Source organism: Stegastes partitus, unplaced genomic scaffold (genome assembly GCF_000690725.1).
Source record: "Stegastes partitus isolate 25-593 unplaced genomic scaffold, Stegastes_partitus-1.0.2 Scaffold672, whole genome shotgun sequence".
Classification (NCBI taxonomy): domain Eukaryota; kingdom Metazoa; phylum Chordata; class Actinopteri; family Pomacentridae; genus Stegastes; species Stegastes partitus.
The window spans coordinates 318,565-341,746 of record NW_007578403.1 but is presented as its reverse complement, the minus strand read 5'-3'; the positions used below and the strand labels follow the sequence as shown (position 1 = coordinate 341,746).

Sequence of the window (23,182 nt, the reverse complement as noted above, 5' to 3'; positions counted from 1 at the left end):
TATATAGATATATGATAATTTATTTGGTTTGTTTGTGTTACCAGTATTGAAAATAACTGACTGTACATACTACAGATATTTTACTACTTACATGGTTTATTTATTTCCATACATATATCCTCCCTGTCTGCCTACAGTTCATCCAAAAAGTCAATAAAGTTTTAGCATGTGACTGTGGCTCACAGCTGAGTCACTAATGGCTGCACGGTTGGGCCAAGGAGTGCAGAATTATTAGTATTTTTTAGTTAGTTTAATAACGGTTGATTCTTAAATGGAACATGCAGAATCAGGGCTGCAAGGTAGATCGGTGGTTGGCACTGTTGCCTTGCAGCCCTGTGATAGGCTGGTTACCTGTCCAGGTGAACCTGCCTTCACCCTGAGTCAGCTGGGATAGACTCCAGCCCCCCACGACTCTAGTGAGGATTAAGGTGTAGAGATGATGGAAGGATGGATTTTGAAACTCCAGAGCTCTGTTCTACTCTTCGGCTGTACTCGGCTATTTAGACATTTATATGTTTCCGTGTTACAGCTTTTCATACCTGATTAATCAGTTATGAAAGTTCAGTAATAATCAGTTTTTGTTCATTCTTGTGGTCAAGTATTTCATATAAAAACATATTCTTTAAGTTTTGTTTTGTTTTATTGTGTATGGTTCAGAAACTATCACTAGCTGACTTCTGCATTATCGTTTTTGTTCTTAATGTGTGCTCAGAGACGGGAGTTTTCATGACAGGTTTAATTTTTTATATATTTTATCTCAACTCGCCTCATTTCTGTTTAACCATTTGAGGTGGAATGACCCACAAACTGACAGCTCTGATTCCTCTGCTGTTTGTGACCTGGATAGTTTTATGAGATGTTTATTTCCTTCTCAGTACGACATCATGGATCCCAGACAGAGGAGAGCTTCGGATGGGGTGCTTTGTGTTGTCAAGGAAACGTTACCTGACCTGAGCCCGTCCAGAAGACACCTGTCTCCTTTACTGTCCTACAAGACAGAGCCAGGTGGGTGAAAATACGATTCGATTATTTTCTATATTCTAGCATAAACAGAAGTTTCTGAATGATTGTCCCTCTTTCTCTATCGTAGATCATCCTTTCACTTCTGTTAACGAAGAGGTTGTTTATGAAGCCCAGGAGAAATGCAGGGTGCCGAGAAGCAGCCACAGCAGGTTGGTAACATCTGACGAGTCGAACATCTTTCCAAATCATGAAAACAAAGTATAGCTCTCACAGTTCATTGTCTGCTTGCCTCTGAAGTACGAGAGATGTTCAGAAGGACTCAGGGAGGCCAAAGGTTCCGGTGGTTTGCTTGGAGCGCCTCAAAATACTCGTGTCTCAGCTGCCGCCACACGGCCGGAGACAGAGCGACCCGCTGCCTGCCAGCGGGACGGACAAGAGCGACGCTCCCTCGTTCCCTCAGCAGAGGACCTGGCACAACGCCACGCCCGAGGTGAGGTCTGAAAAAATACCACAGCAATAATGTGGAGAAACATTTTTAGTAAGTGGTCTGCACTTATACAGCGCTTCTATCCAAAGCGCTTTACAATGTTTTCTCATTCACCCATTCACACACATTCATACACCAATGGGGACAGAGCTGCCATTGGGGGCAACTGCAGGTTCAGTGTCTTGCCCAAGGACACTTTGACTGTGGAGGGGATCAAACCGCCAACCTTGTGATTGGAGGACAACCGGCTCTAACACCTGAGCCACAGCCGCCCCATTTTTAAAATATAGGCTATTAATGATTAATGACTGCATTTGTGGATGTACAGCAGGTATTTGATTTAGATTAGTGTTTTTTTGTTTGTTTGTTTTTTAAAGCCTAAAGTTGGGCTTTTCTGGGGGGGATTTTTTAGCCTTTATAATAGTTGAAAGCGGCGAGAGAGAGACAGGAAGTATGGGGGGAAGAGTGGAGGGAGGACCTGCAGTAAATGGTCACGGGCCGGACCAGAACCCACGACCTCTGCCCCTGTTCGTGGGTCGCCCGCCCAACCTGCCGAGCTATCTGGGCGCCCTTTACACTTTGTTTCTGAACAAGATTGAACAAACCACTTTTTTTTTTTGATTGAACCAGGCTAGCAGTTTCCCTCTATTCTCAGTCTTTGTGCTAAGCTAGGCTAACCAGCTTCTAGTGGTAGCTTCATATGCTCCTTTGTAAGAGGATCTTTAACTTAATCCTCATAATTTATACTATTTACAGAATGCCAGAATAGTAACATGCACCGTTATCTACAGGTTTGACTAGTCTACTACACCCAAATGTATGAATGCTCATTTCTTTCATCACTTATTTACGGTTTCTCACGTTCAGCATATGGGAGTAAAATGTTTCACAGATATTTTGGCCGTGTCCTCCGTCCTCAGTGTGCATTAGTCATCTTTTTACGGTGTTACCAACAATGACTGCCAGTGAGAAAATAATCTGTTTATCTTCTGTTCTCTCATAAACTCAGGAGATAGCTGGAGGCTCAGAGACCAGGAGGACCACCCGCTCACTCACAGCGCCGCCGTATGCAGAGCGACAAACTCATAGTCTGTCGGCCACGCACTCCGTCAACGGCGACTTCGACGGCCACGCCAACAGAGGCAGACTCAGCTCTCATACAGCAGCCACTCTGCCCTCCGCTGACTCTAAGTATGTGCCACAGAGTTTCTCTGTGTCACTGGATCTGGACTCTGACTCTGATCCCAGGTCGGTCTCAGAGGATGCAGTTGTTTCTCAGGTGGATCCGGACCTGCAGCTGGACTCGGACACGTCGCCCGAGTCCGACCCGAATGCACAGTCTTCCTCTGAGGCTGAACTCGAATCTCTCGATGTGGAGGAGTCGGCTGCCGCTGCAGGAGACATGAGGCTGTGCGGGGATTCAGAGCCGAGCCTTGAATACGAGGCAGACCCAGAATCAGACCCAGGAGCAGGATCAGAGGAGGGCCAAGGGCTGGACGCAGAATCGGGTGATGCTGAAACCGAGTCCGACATCCAGCCTGAATACGATCCCACCTCTCAGACCGACTCCGACGCCGTGTCCGACCAGCCTCCGGACTCTCAAGGCTCCGTGGAGTCTGAGCTCGACGTAGACTCTGACGCCGAACCGAGAACCGACGACCCGCAACCGCTTCGCTCCGACCTGGAAGAGGAGTCCCACATCGGTCCTGGTCAGAGGCCGCTTCTGATTGCAAACCCTCAGAGGAGCGCAGAGGAAGTCCAGAACGAGCAGGACAGCATAGAGATGGAGAGCGAGGACTTCTGCGCCGTGTGCCTCATCGGAGGCGACCTGCTGTGCTGCGACCGCTGTCCCAGGGTCTTCCACCTGTCCTGCCACATCCCGTCTCTGCTGAGCTTTCCCTCGTAAGCTTCTCACAACCTGAAACATAAACGTTATCCTCTCATAGATTATTTGGTTGTTGCTAACCTGATGCTGTGTCTTGTCGGGTCTAGAGGTGACTGGGTGTGCAGCCTCTGCAGAGATGTTGTGCTGCCGGAGGTCGAGTACAACTGTGAGAATGAGAGAGGAGCTGGACAGCACACAGCAGCACACGGACAGTCTGCATGTGACCAGAGAGTACGTCGCATCATTGGCTCATTTCAGGCTTGTGTGTGTTTTTCTATGACTGTGTTCATTTTCCTGAATTTGTTTGTTCGACTGTTTTGCAGAAATGCGAGCGGCTGACTCTCCTGATCCTCAGTAACATCCTGAGTGCACCGTTCCACGAGCCCGTCAGTCCACTTGTGAGTGAACGCATTTACTTACAGCCCAGTTACAGTAAATGATCATTTATTTATCACTGTACTCACAGACACACAGTTGCTCCGTGCAGAGTTCAACTCATGTTTTGGATCTGTGGAGGTATATCTGTCAGAGTGTGGAGGCTTATAGGTTCCCAGATGTTCCTATTAATTTTGTTTTTCTCACCAAAGCATAGTGAGTGTGCACACTTCAATGAATGTAGGACTGAACAATTAAAATAATATCTCAAACTAGCTAAATGCAACATTCAAATCACAGGAGCTGCAGTTTTTTGGTAAAGGTAACGTGTGTCACAACATACAGCCCTGCCTACACATCGTATTCTCCAAATGTAAGAGATTTGTTGGTTTATTTGTTGCAGTGACAAATAAATTAAAATATATCAATTTCCACCCAAACCATGCAGTTGCACTATCCTGCAAAATAAGCATTTAGTACATTTAATATCATTAAATGCATTTTGTTCTTTATAAAATGCTTAAACTGTTTTTTTTTTTAGATAATTTGAGCCTTGTTTATATTCATGTTTACATCTGATAGCAGTTTTCTTGTTCCGCTGCATGTCTTGGTGCGTTACCACCAAACTTTGCCACATCCTCGTGGGTTCAAGACAAATGTCAGCTTTTAAAGTATGCTCTCAGGTTAGGCTCCAGTTATTTACCGAGCGAGTACCTCATCCAGAGGTGGAGGCACATCTGTGTCAGTGATACACAATGCAGCTTGTTCATTCATTATTAAAGGCGGAAGTGTTTTGATGTCGATGTGAAATGAGTTTTAGACGATCTGAGTGTCGATGCTGTTCCATGCAGGCGCGTCATTACTACCAGATCATCAAGAGGCCGATGGACCTGTCTGTGATCAGAGCCAGACTCAACAAGGCAAACGGCCGACATTACAGCTCACCCGATCAGTTTGTTGCTGATATGTACCTCATGTTCCGCAACTGTGCGAAATTTAATTATGTAAGTTGAAAAACTCTTTGTTTGTGTCGTAAATGATCCTGGTTTGCAGCTCTACATGTGGTGATCAGTGCTTCACGACCGTTGACGTGACTGTAATAGCTCTTTTTTTTCTTCTCTGACCACAGCCTGACTCTGAGGTGGCCCAAGCAGGCCGCAGCCTCGAGACGTTCTTCACCTCCAAGCTGAAAGAGGTTTTCCCGGACAGAGTTTTCTCTGTGACCGAGGCAGACTCTGACAGCGACGAGTACGATGAGGCGTACCGGACCGCTGAGGGCGGTTTTCCCTGGCCGGAGAGGAGGGAGCAATGCCACAGGAAGAGGAAGAGGAGACAGTCTCTGAAGTCGAGGAGAAATCACTTCTAGCCGGAGGTGAATGGAGCGCAATCACGGTCGCAAAAAATGCTGTTTTTGTGCGTAGTTATGCTGTTTTTTATCGAGCAGCCTGTGGGACTGCCAGAGCGGTGCCAGCCTGCAATCTAAAAGCAGCTCCGGGTTGTGGTTTGGAGTGATATGACGGTGCTGCCATCTGATGGCAGCCGAACAAAGTGAAACAATACTTCAGATATTTGAAGTTATGAAGGATTTGATCTGTGCTGACTTCAGCCGAGCAGAGGGTGTAAACATTGAAGTTAAGTTAAGGGAACATGCTACATATTTGGAACTCTTTGGATGTCATACAGAGTTTGCTTGTGCAGCCATAAAGCACATTAAGGTAGCGAGGTGACGCTGTAGTAGGTACTTTATCATATCATATTTTGGCCAGTGATGATCCGCTGCATATGCACTGCACTGCTTACTGTTTTATGTAGTAACATCAGTCCCTTACATACCTTATGTCATGCTTTATTGGATGCTGTAGTTGGATGTTTATTAATCTCACTTTGCATCTCTGATAAATGGACTTTTTTAGGCAAACCTAGCCCTGACTATACACTGTACTTTGAGACTTTAATGTTGGTAAATTCAGTGTTTACCATATTCATAGATGTTCAAGATATTTATACCCGTGTTACTGTATAGAACTTTATTTTACTATATGTGTCCTTTTAATTACGAAATGATTGCAGGCAATTATCTTAGGTTTGATTATTGATATAATTACGTGTGTCGGTAGCTTTTTTTTTGAAAAGCGGCAGCGAATCGTGTCCACTTTGTCTTTTTGAACAGAGTAATGCAGAATGTGAGCTACTATAGCCGGTGTTAAGGCTCGACAGGGCAAACGCATTATCAGAGGATTTAACGTCCTCGTTAACCAATCAGAGAACACGTCAGTTTTACATTTAACCATGAATTACGTTTGTGTGTGTTTCACCAGTGTTTCAGCGAAATCTTGTACTCTCTTATCTAAATATCTCAGGCGTAATAAAAGTGTAAGGTATTGATATCATTCAGTATTGGTTATTATAAATAAAACATGTCCTCGGTATTTGTAGAGCCATGCTGTTGAAAGGAAATATGTGGTTTTATAATAATGCTGTAGCCTCTTTATACACGACCGACGGCTTTATCCCTGTTTTTAAATCTACTTTATTTGCTTCCCGCAGCTTAAACTAGACTTTGCTTGACTTAAATACTGCCCCAACAAGAAGTGAATGTACAGTAAATGTTACTTCTTTTGACATCAGTAGGAGTGATGATATTTCTTATTGTTTCAGGGGATAAACTATAGTCACTGTTTCATGAGAGCAGGTTCAGGTTTTCTTTTGGTTTTTTACTGTAACAGCCAGCGATACATGCACATATCTTAATATCAATAAAATGCATTCAAGAAAACGTTGTTTTTGTTTTTCCTGTTGCAGAAAATGGACAATATGAATCGCAGCTATTTATAGACGTATAGTTGGGACTTTTTCAGCCTCTTTTCCACAAGCTACTGTAGAAAACATGCTTTAAACTACTTTATTTACTGTGAGAGGTGGTGAATCAGTACAATACAACATTTTCCTACATTTTCTAAAAGCATTTCTACACAATAATATAATTTCCCATTATCTTCTGGGTTCCTGACAGATTTGGAGGTCGTGAATAAAAGATGTTTTGGGTTTTTTTGGGCTCCCTGACTTCCATGTTCAGCTTGAATTTGATTGTGTCTGCTGCTGTTGAACTCAGTGATCAAAATGATTGAGCGATCACGTGCTTGAATCCCCCTCTGAGGTGCTGTGATAATAAATCCACCGTGTTTGTGTTGGATTACATTGTGCTGGTTTGGCTCTCTGGCTGCTGAAGCAAAGGCGGTCGCATTAGAAACTGTTGTTGTAAAAAGAGCACAAACATGATTTTGTGGAAAACTGTCCGACAGCACAAGCTCTTTTTTTTTTGCATGCAGTTAAATACCACAAAAATGAATAGTAACACAATTAGCAAATCAGTGTTGCTGCAGATTTTCATAATAAAAGACTAATGTAGTTTGTTGGAAGGATCAGTTTTAAGAGGATTCTGAGCACAGAAACATGCAGTTTAATCTGTAGAGCAGGCAGAATGAGCTGTGCTGTGCTTCAACATGAACTAATGCTAACTTTGTCAACACCTTATCTTCATTCGAACATCCGTCAAATATGCAAATAAGTTCAGTTCAGCTCAGTTTGATTCATATAGCGCCGATTCACAATCGAAGTCCTCCTCAGGCCACCGAGATGATCAAGATCTTACTGTACTGTATTATATCACAAACCCAACGGATTCAGGCATCAGTGCAAGTCAGTCCGAACCCAACAGCTTCTGATTATGTTACAGCTTCATCATAGGTTGGTACAGTTTGTGTGGAGCGCTAATTTAGCTTCTAACGCAGACAAAGGTATCAGGGAGACGAGCAGGCTTTCAGCTCAAACAAAGCATTCAGCGAATGTCGCATCACTTCTGAGACCTTTGTGACATTTTAAAAAATCAATTAGTTGAATTTTCTACACTTGCATCAAGTAGAGACACTTAAAAAAAAGTGACCTATCATTTCTTGTAATCACACTGAAGTAAAGATGATCAGTCACATGTATCTGCATGTTTACTTTTATAGATCACCTCCTACTTCTTTACAGTCTCAGACTTCCAGGAGAGACAAAGGAGCCGAAGCAGGAGATCTGACAGACTTTTGTTGGCCAGAATTTGGCCCTTTAAAGTCGCCACTCCCCGATTCTAACCATGATTGTAACCTAAAGCCGTCATCTATCAAACTGCCACGACCACGGCCACGGGGAGCAATCAGCCTGAGGGCTGCTGCCTCCTGGAAGACCTCATCCAGGGAAAAACATGAAATCAGTTTCAGAAGTTTAAAAAGCCGACATGGGCGACTCCATTACTCCACGTCCTCTTTAATCTTGCATTAATCTTGATCTATTTAGTTTTGTCTGCTCTGAATTTCCTGATCTTGGAAACCCTCGAAGCACAAACAATGCTGCGGTTAAAACTGTGGATTTAATCAAACGTCAAGTTAAAAAGCTTCAAGAGGTTTTCTAAATGCTTTTTCATGGCCATTTTAAACAAAAGGACCAACACATCTTATACCATGTAATGATGATTCAGATTTTCTGAAAAGCACGAAACAAAGAGAGACGAAGCTCGCTGGGCTCAGACATGATGTCAGCGCCTGGCTGACCCGGGGGACGCCGCTGGCTCCGGCCCACATCACACACAGGAAAATGTGGACCAAAGGTTTTTAAATTCTGACTAAAAAAATGTTTATTTGCACATAAAACAATATTGTGACGGACTCAGATTTGAGGGGGAATAGTTCACAATGGCACAGAACTCCTCTACACTGGGTTTTATGTGTCAGGATATCTGTTTTAGATTTAGTCACACAATAGAAGCAGGGCTGCACCTTAATGGGTAAATTGATTTCTGGCGAAAGCAGAACTTTTAAGACAAGTCCCTGGTGATGCGTTGAAGTGTTGTTGTAAGTAAACTAAAATAGAACGACCCCCAGAGTACAGCCGGCGTCCAAGTGGCAGTAAAAATACTGGCTGTTTATTCCAGGACGGGGATTAAACGCTCTCTCTATTCACATTTAATTGCTGATTTTCTTCTCGATATCAATCTGTTGTTCTTCTTTACCAGAGACACGCAGCAGTAATTTGTCATATGCACACCGGTTTGGTCGGAGGGCATCTTGTTGTGTTTTAAACGTGAACAAGGTTTGTGACCTTTCAGTCAGCAGACTGGGAGTAAAACATTACGTGATAATAATGAGACACTTTCGTGACCTTTAGTGAGCAGCGAAAAGGGCAGAGAGAGAAAAGTACGGAGAGAAAAATGAGAGCTGGCCGGCGAAATCAAAGTTTGGAGTCTTTTTTCGTGCTGCAGGGGGCAGAGAGGGGAAGCTGGATGGTGCGCTTTGCTGAGGTCAACTGGCATGTTAGGTTTAAAAACATCTGCTGGCATTTTACAGTCTGAGGAACACGTCCGTGTTATCAGTGAGGTCAAGGCTTCCTAACATCACCACCATCCTTTACTGACCTCAGCAGAGTGGACAGTATCATTACACACTAAACAGAACAACAGTTGTTTGCCTGCCACGGTGAGACTGACGGCAAATGTGAGCAGCGTGTGCAGTCACCCTCCTCCACCTCCTCCACCTCTGTGATGTACAATATGAGTAGTTCCTTGATTGGGTTTCACACCTCGGCTGCAGCATTCAGATTTATTTATTATATTTTATCTTTAATTACTTGTTTTATTGCTCACCTATTGGGTGTTTTTGACTCAACTCCAAGAGAGCCCAGTGAGCCTAGACTGTACTGTAAATAAATAAATCTTGAATCTTGACTCTTGATTGATTGGTGTATTTTCTTTTTTTTTAAAAACAGAATGTCCTCCTGGTACACAACATACCTTATGTATATCTACTAACATGTAGTATTCTATTCTAAGTATAATGCATATTTAAAATATCTTCCGCTAAGCTCAGGAAGGTAAATTATATCTGCATGTTTAAGTCTAAAAACCCGTCTACCGCTGGGATTGTGTCGGTTGACCCTTTTGCCGCCCTGCTTCACAAACTTCTCCCGCTGGCTGAGAAGGAGGCAGAGACTCAGCTTTCACAGCGGAGACGTGTGGTGGTGAAGCAGCTTTTCCAAAACACTTCCAACACGTCTGTGCAGTTCGTACAGTGGCGGGTAGGACGGAGAGAGAGAAGACAAAGGAGCGTTTTAGCAGCTCTCGTACCATCATGAGCGACATCAAGCTGGCTCTGCTGGGCAGCGAAGGTGCTGGAAAGACAGGTGAGCCCACTGCTGACACTGATTTTACTGCATTGCTTTGCTGATCTTTCCTTTTGTCTGTAAGTTCTGAGCAGTCCAGAGCATGAGATGGACTCTATCCAATGTGTGTTGATCTAATATCTGGTATGCTGCTCATTACAGAATAAATACAGGATAAATATTATAAGTTAGGACAACTCATGACAGATTTCAGAGCACAAAATCGATAGAATTATGAAGCTTCCAATCACATGAAAACAACAGAGACTTGTACATTTTAACTTGATGAAGTGATTTCGACTCAATTGAAGCCAACAGGAGGATTTACAAACTTTAGCTGAGAGTTAATTAAATGACCTTTTCACTGCATCTTGTTTGTTTTTTTAACACAAGTGAATCTACTGCACTATTATTTGAGCAAGAATACGCAACAGCCAATGAACATTCAGGTTTTTCCTTTTCCTTCTTTTACACTCATATTGAAAATTATGACACTTCCGTGAAAACTGGTGATATTTGTTATATTCTCTCACATGTGTGACATAGTTTGTTTTTCTCACAACACCTTGCATGTGTTCTTTAATATTATAACATGTCAAAGTAAGTATTTTCTTTTCCATAGCAGTGCAGCATTAACAGACGTTCACTCCTTCTCTGACAGAATTCAGACGTTTTGCACTGCAGGGAAACACTGACTCGCTTTCTCTCGCTCTCATATTGTCTCCAGCTGTTCTGGTGCGATTCCTGACAAGACGTTTTATTGGAGAGTATGCTTCCAGTGCCAGTATGTAAACACACTCATTAAACCGCTCATGTTTGTTTTATCATAGACAGATATGCTGGATATGGCTCTCGTGGGTTTTCCACCGTCGGCTTCACACTAATGACATTATATCAGTTTAATGTGACTCAACAAAACCTCCTTTTCTGTCTGTTTTATACGAGTTTGGAATCAATGACGGGCACATTTTTACCATCGCTCAGTATTTATCTTACAGACTGTAATAGAATTACAGTTTTGCGAGGGGGCGGGGGGGTATAACATTTCAATCCTTTTCACTTCAGGCCTAAATTAATTTACTCGTTAGCCCCCTCTGAGCAATCATGCACCACAGTAAATATAATAATCATTGTTCCACAGTTCGGCAAAACTGGCACCACGCTGTGCTCATTGCCTCTAAGAAAGCTTTGTGCATTTTCATTTGCTGCATTTGACTCTCTGCTTGTATTAATGTTCAGTAGTTCACATTTGATTTATGATGTTTTTTAATAGCAAATTTGCTTTCTTAATTTTCTTTTTTTTCATTGCAGATTCTTTATATCATAAAAGGATGTCCATTGACGGGAGACAGTTAAACTTGGAAATATTTGATTCGTGTTCACAGGTAGGAGTGGTTTTAATGTAGAGCCTGCTGCTGTGGGTGAGCAGCCTTTAAAGGTTTAGAATATATGAACAATAAGCAGGTTTGATTATCTTTAGTTGTTACCTTGATCACCTGCAAACCTCCAGAGTCCTACACTACAGGATTCCTGCTTAATGCTGTTCTGTACCCAATTCATTGCCCTCCTTATTCATATGTTTTATCCTGTTCCTCAATATTTCTTTACAGAATTTTCTGCAGTAGGTTAGAGATATAGAGTCCCATGAAGTGTGCCATGTTTTTAAAAACATGCCACAGCTTCTGTAGTCAGATGAGCTGATCGACGTTCCGTCCACCTTTGCTGTGCCAGAGTTCAGGCAACACGTGCATCCAGGAGGAGCCTGTGAACTGGGCCGATGGCTTTGTGGTGGTCTACAACATCAGTGACCGAACGTCCTTCCTCCACGCCAAGAGCGTCCTGCAGCAGATCAAAGAGGCCCGAGAGGAAAGCAGTAAAGGGTGAGTGACCATAGTCAGTTGGTAATGAAGCTGAGCTGAGGGATTTACTTTTATGAGCCCCATTCCTGAGATGAGTGAGCGTCGGCCTATCAGGGTAAAGATCAGCGCGGTATGCCGTGAGTTAGGGGCCGCATTCCAACACGCTGCAGGGGAGGATCCATCCACGGAGCTCAGCTTCAATTTGTGGTCAAACAGAGCAAATATGAGCGATCAGATTTATTGTTCGACTCAGCTTAACAATGCTAATAGACAAGCAGTAAACACGACAACATGTTGCTGTTTGTGCTTAGAAGGACAGTAGCTTCCTAGATTCCTGCTGCTCAGATGTTCTCAGCAAACCATAGAAAGAACTCAAAGGAAATGTTTAATGAACTGATGTTGTTGTTTGGGTCAGTTTGAGCATCAAGACCAGAGAGAATCCGAGAGCACCGTTTGTATGACCCACCTTCCTTCCTCTGTGGCAGACTGGTGGACATTCCAGTGTTCTTAGTGGGGAACAAGCAGGACCTGTGCAACGCCCGGCAGGTGTGCGAGGAGGAGGGACGGGCCTTGGCTCAGGAAGAGCGCTGCCACTTCCAGGAGGTGTCTGCAGCAGAGGACTACTTGGAGATATCAAACCTCTTCACGAAGCTCATCCGTCATGTGATGGATAACCTCAAGCACTGTGCAGGCCGCAGACGGTACAGCGGCTCCAAGTCCATGGCCAAACTCATCAATAACGTCTTTGGTAAAAGGCGGAAGTCCGTCTGATGGAGGAAGTCGGCGGTCACTGATTGGAGTGCATGTGACTGGATCCAGCTGGCATTTTGTACTGGTCGAGCATTTCCAAACACCAGTTTGACCGACATGTAATGACATCTCACATTCTGAAAAGAATAATATGTAGTTTGATTGTATGCACCAGCAGCATGAAAAACTGTCATTTCAACGGAGATAAAGCCCGAGTGGAGCTCTCAAACATTATGCTGAGATTAAACGCTGCAGTTCAGCTGGTGTGAGGACAATTTGCTCTGCCGATCATTTCACAGCTGTGCTTTGGTATTATTTCAATACAAAAAGCAAGTAATACTTCTCAGTTCTAACTGTTGTTTCTGTATCTCCCAAAACTGTATGCATGTACATTCTGTATTACAGATGGCTTGATTTGATGTTAAGGTTATAAAACTTTTTATTTTTTTTTATTTTTTTATTTTACCTATAACTACACAGTTATTTGTTGTTGCTTTTCCCAGTGACTGGTGATATTCTAATTTACATAAATCTGCTCAATCTATGCTGTACATTTGGCCTAGCAAAGATGATTTCGCTGTTATTTCATGTATCTCATAACTTACATTTGTTTTGGAGGCAATCTTACAAATAAATGATGTTGCTGCTTTCAATTAATCGCTGAATTACGGCGACATGCTTTTATTTTTCAGTATTGAGAAAATGAAGAACAGGCATCCAGTCGACTCTTACACAACCACTTGAAGTCTAGTTTGCGAGGGTACGGTTAACTCTCAAGCCAAGATTAAAGTTCAAGCTGCCTGAATAACAGTAAATGTTAAAGATTTACAGACGAGCCCGTCGACGGACCGGTCAGAACATTTTAACCTAAATGGAGCCGAAGCCTTTAAGTCAAACTGCTGCCCCACACTGCTGAAAAAAAACCAGAAGCACTAGCCCACAATTACAAAAAGTTACAGCTAAATCCACAGAAAGAAATGATAAATAACATCTAAAAGAACTAATTGAAAACCAAACAACTTCAAAGCAGCAATTAAAAATGAGATGTGACTGATGTTGTGAGTTTGGCGCAGATGTTTTTCACAAAGAATTTCAAGTTGTGGGAATACTGCGGTATTTCTGATAAGACAAGAAATTCTTATCTTATTTGAAGTGAAGAAAAAAGGGTGTTAAAGCCAGCTGCACCAGCTACAAGCTGCTGGTGTCAAGTGACTGTGAACGAACCGATTGCATCAATAACAGCATGTTTTAGTAAAATACTTCAATAGAAAGAAGTCTGTTGGTGTCTGTTCCCATAGCTACATTACTCACAGGAATTAACAGTTTGAACCCATCACTTATTCTTAACCTTTCCTCTCTGATGTCATTTAGAGATCCAAACTTTTATTTAAAATCTTTTTTTCTGTATATTTAATTGCCAATTAGTGATCACAGCTGATTAACTGACTCCCCAAGGTAATGATTATCTTATTTCTAAACAGATAACTGCAGTGTAATTGTTTTAAAATGAATATTGTTCATGTAAACCCGGAGGAAACCTTTCACTTCATCCACTAGATGGAGACTAAGGACCGAGTAAATTCCAGGTGGCAGAAGGAAACAGCGGCTCATCGCTCTGTGGTAAAACCAGGGAAGATGAGCTTCTGTTGCCGGCTGGAAATCCGGTGAAAGTGTTGGATCAATCAACCTGATCGGTGATCTAGTTCACATAAAGCCTCCCCTGAAGGAGCCCTCGTTCGTTCATCGGAAGTTTGTCCCTCTTCGCTTCCCCTCGACAAAGTTTTGTGCGTGAAGAGCGACCTGCGGACAGAAAATGATTTGTTCCGAGAGGTGAGACGCGTTTCTTTGAGTTGTTGTTGTTTTTTTCTGGCATGAGTTTGGACGCCTGTTTGATTTTGTGCATCTCTTATTTCCTGGTTCTTCTTCTTCTTCTTCTTCTCGTTATTTGGTCTCGTGAGGAAACGCTCGTGCAGCTGCGGGTCCGTCCGGTTGCCATGGCAACGTGTTGCTACCACCTAGCAGTGCAGCCGCGCTGGAAGTTTGTCAGCTTTCTGCCTTATTTAATGTTTTAACGGCACTAGTTTGGTCTCTGGTGACGGTACAAGACGTTCAGCGGGCAGCTCACGGTTGGTAGATGATCTCTGTCCTGTTTTTTTTTGTTTGTTTGTGTTGTTTTTAAAGAGGTGTCAGGCGTTTAGTAAACGTTAATTAGCTGTTTGTAACACAACTAGCTCGTAGCTAGTTAGCTAATTAACGGGCGGTTTGTTTTAGGAGTTAGCTTCAGTGCTTCAGACTATTCAGTAGTCTCAATTTAATTAAAAAAAAACAACAGGGACTGTACATGTAAAACACCTGCTACTATATCAACCAAACTGTAGTTTAGGTTTAGACGCTCAGCAGCTTGTACGATGAATAACTGCCTCATTCGTGTGTTTAGATATGAACGAGTTTTCCTCATTGAAATGTGTTTGATTCGCTCTTGTTTCTGCCGTGGCCTACATTTTCCCACATGTCTGCCCTCCTAGCTTCTCCAAGGCTGAGCCCAGCAAGGGCAGAGATTAGCTTTAACCAGGATTAAACCAATGAGAAAATTTGAATTTGTTGGCCCTTATCTCCTAGCAACATGTGGAGTGCCCTGAGCAAATTGCAGAATTTGATCTTTTGCTTCCTTTTGGCGAAGCATGTTTTCTTGCCAATAGACACTTATCAAACATGACCATTGAAGACAGCAGGCATTCTTGGAGGGGCCTTTAAATTACTTGTTTATAGGGGAAACTGCATTACTTGTTTGCAGCACAGAAACACCTCTCTGGTCCGTCAGCTGTCAGGTACAGTGTATTTTCACAGCTCTTTAGTGAGCCTGCTGTAGGCTTTAATGGTTTAATGTTGATGTGCTCTCGGTATATTACATTTAGACCACAAGCTTTGATAATCTCCGTGCATAATATTTGGATTCACTCCATAACTTAGTGAAGTAGATGGGATATTTGCATTCTAAACATGCAATTTCTTGCCTCATCAGGTAATGTAATTCCACGCTTCATTAGCACTGTGAAGTTTATCATTTGTCATCAAAGCCAAGCTGTCAATAAATGATTAAGTTTCACATGAGTAAAATGTAATATTGGGGCTCAAGCAAAACGGATAGCGGTGTACATTTTAATTGCGGTTAGTAAGATTCTGGTTTTTTTTGTTGTTTGTTTTTCAGGCTATTTTTTAGCAGCTGCTTGTTACAGCTAAAGGCAATGTGACTGAATTCAAACCTAATTTATTCTAGTATTTATGCAATTAAAGTAAGCAAACTCTGAAAGACCCTGAGCAATAGCTGAAATGTGTAATATCTCGATGATTGGGTTGAGATTGAAAAGTGGTAACTGCTTTCTTTGACACTGTATTTTTTAATAGCGTATTCCATTTTCTCTGTGGGAACTTATTTATGCCATGAGTGATTCAAATAATGGCTATTTTAATCATTTATTGATAACAGATTGCAATTAGTAGATAATTAATTAGTAGGTCCACTATTCAGTCTATAAAATGTAAAACGAAAAATATAAATGTCTGTCATTTCCCACAGCTCAAAGTGATATGTTTACTTATCTGTTGGGCACAGTTTAGAGTCCTTACAGCCAATGAGGTGTGAGAGACGACATACATTATCTTAAGCTGAGACGTGCAGGTTTAAGGGCAGAAAAGTTTCAAAGCATCACAGTCATTCCTTGCATGTACCTGCTCTCTTTGTTCCAGCCCGACATTGATTTTGCATGCTTATTTCTGGGAAAATATATCTCCTCAACGTTTCCCGTCATTAGGTGCTATGTATATTTATTCACTCAGTAGTGCAAATAAGCAGAAATTGCTGTCTGACAGAATGATGGAGGGGTGAGGCAGGTATGGACTTGACCTGTGATGAACTGTCGGCTCTAATTACTTCCTGCTGAAACTGGAGATGAGGCAGACTCAATGTAAAAGGTGGACCTCAGTCTGCGTCTCCTTGGGGCTGGGGTGTGTACTGATGTATGCTTGTCTTTCAGTGTGTCTGTGGGAGAACAAAGGCTGTTTTGTCATTTCTTGACCCAGTTAACAGCTCTGTATTTATTCTTGGGTCAGTCCTTTATGTAGAGGACTGACCCGAAACTCCATATGCAGAGTTCTGTAGTGCTCGATTGCTGACTTAATCAAGGCAAGAAAAAGGAGAAGCAGTCTAGACTTGGTCCTTCAGGGAGGTTTTAAAATTTCACATCGTAAGTGCTAATGTACAGGCACCTGGACAGAAAATGTAGCCCTAATGAAAAGCATTTTAGGTGCACAAGTGCCACAGGGGTACAAATTCCTCCCCACTGCCGCTGTGTATTTCCAACAATTTGGTCATGCCACGAGCACACGTGGGCATCTTTTGCAAACCACCACATAATTCTGTCTTTGACGCTCCATTAGAAGTTTCTGAGTGTTTGTCTGGAGCAGGTCTACCAAAGAGTGGTTGGATTTGGGGGGAATAACTGGATCCTCCTGCCTGTTGCAGTCTGCCCTCTTGGTCAATTTCCTTACTGGTGGTGAAAAAGAAGTTGAAGCTTTTTTTTAAAAAAACTTGTGCAATGCTGAAGGCAGTATTTGTTGTGTGCAGTTTGGCCCAGTCTCATCATTTTTGTGTCTGTAGCCTTTAAAGGCCTCAGGTTATAAAAAACAGAATTAAGGAAGTAATCTATTTTGTGTTTTGACCTGTACTTTGAACCACTGCTTTAAAACACAGGTGTGGAGATTGCAGATAAGCACTCCAGCCTTAAAGCAATTCAAGACCTGTGTCTGTTAGGTCAGACTTCTCACCCGAACCTGACCTTGATATCTTATTTCCTTTGCATCAGAGATCTGGGGCCAAGAACCAGGCGTCTTTGTGTGGGAGACACCTGAGGTGCACGAGACCCTTCTCCAGTCACCTCAAGTCCTCAGTGATACACTCATCACATGCCTCTGTCTTCCACAAATGAGCTGTGATTGAGGTGATTGGAATTTCCAGAGGCTGTCACAATCGTTTTGATTGGAAAATAGACAGGAGATAATGGGAGAGACAGGCCTGTTATGAGAGGCCTGTCAGGGCTAAAATAATGCATCAGAGTGAAGAGGTTAAAGACACCGCTTCCTTGTTAATAATTAATTGCTGTGCGTGTGGTGGATCCACTTCATCGCTCCCAGTCATCACTTGATAATTGCTTTACATTTAATTTGGCTTTAGAGACTGTTTTTCAAGCAGGGTAAATTGTGCTTAAAGTGAATATGGGCTCAGACAGAGACAGCAGTTTGGTCATAAACCAGCAATAAAAAAAATAATTAAAAGAAAGTGACAAGTTAGACTTGGAGAAGAAAAGTTTCAGTGATTCTGTGCAGCACTTGAAAAGTAAACTTGTGGAAATAGCTTAATGAGCTTAAATTGGTAAATTAAGCTTCAATTAAAAGTGTTTTGTTCATCTCATGATAGCAGTTGTGATTCCTTGTGTTAGAGAATATTTGTGTGTGTCACTGTATTGCTGCAAATGCAGTGTGTGTGGGTTGTAGACTCCTATTTGTCCAGTATTGATTAGGCTCTGATGATTAGAAATGACAGTAAACTGGGTCATGAAAGAATGAGAGAACTGTCTACCGTACTTGGTTGACTAGGACGTGTTTAGTTGATTAATCTCAAGGTTGGGCTTTTGCTTTTAGTAATTAATGTTGGAAGATGGTCGCAAATGTGGCACCGCAGCGATATTAAAAAACATGTGTTGGTCCTTAATGAGCAGATGTTAAGAAATCTTTCTTCGTGACTCCATTCATCTGCAGTAATAGCGAGAGTGGAAAAACAATTCCACAGATTCTTCTATTAAAATAACTAATTGGGTCGCCAAATAAGTGCAATTATTTGTCAGTTGAGAATTTGTTTTGTCTGGGACATGCCTATCATGCCGTGGCTCGGCTAATTTCACACAGATAATTACTGCCCCCTTCTCCCACGTGCAGATGAACCTGATGACCAGTAGGGATGCACCGAAGAGGGACGTGCTTGACACACGGCTGAAAGATGACAAGGACCTCAGGGTATGGAGAGCGTCTATACATGATTCCCCCACAGTCCCACCATCCGCTCACCAATGAACAAGTTCTACACGTGCATAGTCACCGGTGACCTCCATAGTACACTCCATGTGCACCAGTCGAGGACCAGACTCCACTTTGCTGCTGTATAGCCCCCCTCATCGGGGAATTTGACTGCTCCCTTTGCCAAATCCGAAGCAGCCAGTGCTCAGTCTTGCATGCACACAGATAATAATCAAGTTAATTAGACCTGAGATTGAACGAACTGCAGCAGCAACTTAATCATTTGTAACTTGATTAAAAATACTATATTCTGCAGCTCTAGAGACCGGAAAACTTTGAGTTATTTTTTTTTTTTAAAAGAGAGCTTTAAATTAGGATGTACTTTGGAATTCAAGACTTGAGTTAAGACATAATGTTTTTGAAAAACAATCGTGAAATGATCCTGAAGCCTGAACACGAGCTCGGGGGAAATCCTCTGCTGTGTTTGACTGACAGTGTGACGGTGGATATTACAAATGTATTAATGTTTTCTTTCCTTCTTTATCCCCGCAGGAAATCTATGACTATGGAATCAAATTGGGTCAAGGTAGCTTTGGAGATGTTTATGAAGCCACCCATATTAAGACGCAAACTAAATGGGCTATTAAGGAGGTTCGCAGACCAGCGGTGAGTGTGTTCGGCGTCCCTCTGGGAAGCCTGTTTTCTAATGCGATGAAAAGTTGCTTTATTAAGAGAGCTTCATGTTTGGAGAGAAACAAACGCCGCTTCGATTTGACTTTCTGCCACACCAGGCAGGAAGTTCGAGAGTTGTGATGGTGGATAACGAAATAGACATTCTCAAACGAGTGAATCACGCTCACATAATTCACCTCGAGGCAGTCTACCGCACGCCTACAGTAAGCATCGCTGTCCTTCAAATTACAAATTCAAAGTGAGCGTAATTAAATGAGTGGGTGAGTGTAATGCATGCAACATACAATAATCTCCTGTTACTATATGGCTCTGCATAAATGCTACTGATAAGCACACAAATGAACTAAGATGCATTTCTCTTCTGGTATCTAGAAGCTTTACTTGGTGACTGAGCTGTGCAAAGGAGGTGACCTGAGGCAGCTGTTGCAGAAAAAAAACTTCTTCACAGAGGATGAGACAAGAAATATAATCTGTAGTTTAGCCGACGCCGTTGTCTACCTTCATAAAAGAGGTAATGTAATTTTGCAGACTGACATTGTGAGAGCGTTGAAAACGATCTTATCTGCATTAATTATACTCCAGCCTACAACATGCTGCACTGGATTATGTTTTAGTTGTAGCAGAGTTCAGACCGTCTTTTAAATAAAGTGTGCTTCAGTTAATTTGTAACAGCACCATACTGCCATTATTATATTCAAATTACGTTGCCCTCCAAGATGTGAGATTCCTTGCCATTATGGTTTTCAGTCATTATGGAAATGGGCCTTATTTTGATAAAATAACAATAATGAACAGCTGCCAGGGAAAAAAAACATTTTAATTAAATCGGTTTTATTTGGAAATGCTGTTTCCCCCTTTTAATGGTAAAGTCTTTGGCTAGAGGTAATTCAGGACATTACTTGGCAATGAGGTATCATTACATGTGGCTAATGACTAATTTACAACAAGCCAGGGAGCAACACTGATTAACAGGTGTTTTTACATGGAAAGTCCCTCTGTGCAGGTTTTCCTCTCCACTACAAAGACTGATGATGCTAAGGAGAACGTGCTGGCGTTGTATTAGGTATCCAGAACCTTTTTTGTCAAACTGCTGTGTCTACATTTCGTCAGGTTTTTTTTCAGATTAGTACATTTTTGCTGTCTTCTGTCAGCCTCAGCCACCAGTTGTCACTTCCAGCTGTTAGTCGTAGCTGTATTTATGGCCAGCTGAGGTTTTGAAACACAACTACTCGTGACAATTTGGCATTCCCATATAAATATTACCTTTAACCTGTAATAAATTGTACTATTTCTCAATGAGGATTCCGACTAAAAAATAAATGCAACATAAAAGTTATAGTTGGTAAATATGATTTCTTCTCATTATTATTTTCTTTAATTCCCCCAAATATGCAGGACTACCTCGTGATTCTTATTTACAGTGTGTGTAATTAATAAATTATGAATGGAAAATTGAGAGTTCAGCTGCCGCGAGCAGTTAAAAGGAATTACCGAGCAAAAAACCTCTTAAATGGTAAAGGGAGAAAGGATCTTTTCAGGTGTTTGTTTTGTTCACACCAGCTGCTCTAACTTGCCTTTCACACACCATCAACACTGTTGCATTGTATAATTGGTTGCTTCAAACAGTGCAGCAAAAACGACTGCCCCGGGCAAATTGTATTTTTCCTCCTGCCTTTCCACACTCCTCCAAGTTTTGTTAACGAGGCCCTTCAGCCTGGTCGACTACTGTAGGCAAAGCAAACAGATCACTGTGTTAGTGTGTGCGAAATATAGCGTATACTCGAGACCGACCTCAGCAAATCATTTTACCCTTATGTCCTTTTATAACAGTTCAACTCTGACTCCAATTCTTGGTATAAACACCAATCAGCCACAACATTAAAACCACTGCCAGGTGAAGTGTATAGCGTTGCTCGCCTCCTTGCAAAGAAATGTTCTGCTGGGAAATCTCGTGTCCTGATTTACCGCCCGCCTAAACATAGTTCCCGTCCAAGCATACAACCCCACGGCAACGGCGCTTATCCATCACAGAGGCCTCCCCCAGTAGGACACCGCGCCCCGCCACACTGCAGAAAACTGCTCAGGGATGGTCCAAAGAACATGAAAAAGAGATCGACTCCAACTCCCAGATCCCAACCGTATCGAGTATCAAGATGCACTTCAACAGAGCTGATCCACAAAAGAACCGTCCCGCAATCACCAGGGCTCAAAGGGTCTGCTGCCAACGTCGTGGTACCAGAATGCAACTGGACACTGCTGGAGGTCCTGTGTATACGCCTCGATGGGCAGGTGGTTCTAGTGTCGTGGCTGATGAGCACACAATTCAAGACAAGAAACCAAAGTATGTTGAACATAAACAACACCTTTATTTTCAGCTAAATTTGTTACTGACTTTTTAAAACGTTTCAAGACTTTTCACGTTCCGCTAGCTCACTTCGTTAAACTACGTCGTTAACTCAGCCTTTATTAATCTCCGTGGCGACGTGTGCCCTCTGCTTTACCATTCTTAACCATTTTGGAGCAGCATACCTCCACAGTGCAGCACATGAAAATCAGCCGGGCCTTCGTCAAGAGCATTACCGTGAACAGCAGCATGCTTATGAGTGGGGTGGGAGAAACACGGAGCAAACACAAGAAAACTTACAAACTACTCATTTGTGATGAAGATCAGTGATTTACCAAAGTTAGGTTGTAATTATCAGCGGTTTAATTCACAAGTGTCCCTTTGACACCGACATGATCTGCTGTTAATCGAACAATATCGATTTAAATATCGATTGCAACGCCAATAATCTCTGCGTGAAATGTTTTGTTTGCTCTACACCCTACAGTTATAGCGCATCGGGACTTGAAACTTGAGAATATTCTCGTGAAAAATTCTCTCAAACAGGACGGCGACAGCATCAATATCAAGGTAAAATGGCGACACAAACTGTGAAACTTTCCATCGCTGTTTCTTTGTCATTCTCTGCTGAACCGAGCGTAAGCCTCAGAAGGGCACTTTTTCCTCGCCCACAGTCTTCTCTATAGTTAGCAAAGGCTTTAAATACTACCTCATTATGATAGACTCCCTCTGGTCTTCTTTTATAGTACACCTTTACAAAGAGACACTAAACTGTGCTTTTAAACAAATGACCAGCAGAGCACAGCATGTTGTGTGGATTGACGATGAGCCAGCCAAAGCAGATACCTGGTGTGTGAACTAAAAACAAGGCTCGGCTGGCGCATAAATGTCCCCGTTTCTCTTTGTTTTTTTTTTCCCTCTCTCTTTTCTTGTCGACACACAGATGAACACACACTTACTGTACACGTTTTAAGAAATTGTTGTCGTTGCACAGCATAAATGACTTTCATTTCACAGGAGTTCGCCTTTTCTTCTCAACTTTTTGTCTCCTGCAATAACATGATAGCCCTCTGCAAATATATGGACCTCTACAGCCTCAACGGCCGAGCAGCTGTTTCATATAAACTGTCAACAATCGCCCGAGCTCTGCCTTTATCCTGACAGAAACACTTTTAACAAAGAATTTAATACGAGTTGTCAGCGTGTCTACATCCTGTTTATTTGTATGAACCTTTTCTTAAGTGCTGTTCTCCACCTAGGTGACAGACTTTGGATTATCGGTGAAGACAGGTGGTGTAGGGATTGACAACATGATGACGGAGGCCTGTGGGACTCTCAGCTATATGGGTATGACATCTGTATCTCTTCCAGCTGGTAGTAGGAAGCCTCACATATGACCACAGGATCTCAGTGTACAGTGCTGTTGCTAATGTTTTAGGAAGCCTTGCTTTAAAGAAACAATGCAATGAACAGGATTCATTTACGAACTCACTTCACACAAACCTAATGAATGTTCTGAGTGGTGCCGCTTCTCCTTCAAAAATTCACCAACACTTGTGCAC

The 23,182-nt window shown here is 42.4% G+C and overlaps 3 protein-coding genes across 5 annotated transcripts in view; all 3 read left to right on the top strand.

Moving 5' to 3' along the window:
- The window catches only part of trim66 (tripartite motif containing 66), a 19,184-nt gene extending 12,698 nt beyond the window's left edge, over nucleotides 1-6,486 (top strand). For all 3 annotated transcript variants that reach the window (XM_008290422.1, XM_008290421.1, XM_008290420.1), the window contains 8 exons: nucleotides 876-1,005; nucleotides 1,091-1,172; nucleotides 1,261-1,453; nucleotides 2,460-3,352; nucleotides 3,443-3,566; nucleotides 3,659-3,733; nucleotides 4,562-4,714; nucleotides 4,840-6,486. In XM_008290422.1, the coding sequence (XP_008288644.1) occupies nucleotides 876-1,005; nucleotides 1,091-1,172; nucleotides 1,261-1,453; nucleotides 2,460-3,352; nucleotides 3,443-3,566; nucleotides 3,659-3,733; nucleotides 4,562-4,714; nucleotides 4,840-5,076 (1,887 nt within the window). In that variant the 3' untranslated portion in view covers nucleotides 5,077-6,486. The remainder of the gene's footprint in view (nucleotides 1-875; nucleotides 1,006-1,090; nucleotides 1,173-1,260; nucleotides 1,454-2,459; nucleotides 3,353-3,442; nucleotides 3,567-3,658; nucleotides 3,734-4,561; nucleotides 4,715-4,839) is intronic.
- A 3,388-nt stretch (nucleotides 6,487-9,874) lies between these two features.
- On the top strand, nucleotides 9,875-12,535 carry rerglb (RERG/RAS-like b). Its single transcript, XM_008290419.1, has 5 exons — nucleotides 9,875-9,926; nucleotides 10,633-10,689; nucleotides 11,217-11,290; nucleotides 11,637-11,785; nucleotides 12,250-12,535. The coding sequence occupies exons 1-5, from the start codon at nucleotides 9,875-9,877 to the stop codon at nucleotides 12,533-12,535; spliced, it is 618 nt and encodes a 205-aa protein (XP_008288641.1).
- Nucleotides 12,536-18,505: 5,970 nt separating this feature from the next.
- Nucleotides 18,506-23,182, top strand: part of stk33 (serine/threonine kinase 33) — an 8,609-nt gene continuing 3,932 nt past the window's right edge. The window contains exons 1-6 of the mRNA XM_008290426.1: nucleotides 18,506-18,583; nucleotides 19,136-19,249; nucleotides 19,375-19,479; nucleotides 19,649-19,787; nucleotides 22,108-22,190; nucleotides 22,880-22,967. Of these exons, the coding sequence (XP_008288648.1) occupies nucleotides 18,506-18,583; nucleotides 19,136-19,249; nucleotides 19,375-19,479; nucleotides 19,649-19,787; nucleotides 22,108-22,190; nucleotides 22,880-22,967 (607 nt within the window). The remainder of the gene's footprint in view (nucleotides 18,584-19,135; nucleotides 19,250-19,374; nucleotides 19,480-19,648; nucleotides 19,788-22,107; nucleotides 22,191-22,879; nucleotides 22,968-23,182) is intronic.

What these genes read in the sequence shown, in the direction of transcription:
- rerglb (XM_008290419.1), top strand. Translation starts at nt 9,875, where the DNA reads ATGAGCGACATCAAGCTGGCTCTGCTGGGCAGCGAAGGTGCTGGAAAG. An exon ending in CGAAGGTGCTGGAAAGACAG is followed by an intron (nt 9,927 to 10,632) that starts GTGAGCCCACTG and finishes TATTGTCTCCAG; the next exon opens with CTGTTCTGGTGCGATTCCTG. An exon ending in AGAGTATGCTTCCAGTGCCA is followed by an intron (nt 10,690 to 11,216) that starts GTATGTAAACAC and finishes TTTTCATTGCAG; the next exon opens with ATTCTTTATATCATAAAAGG.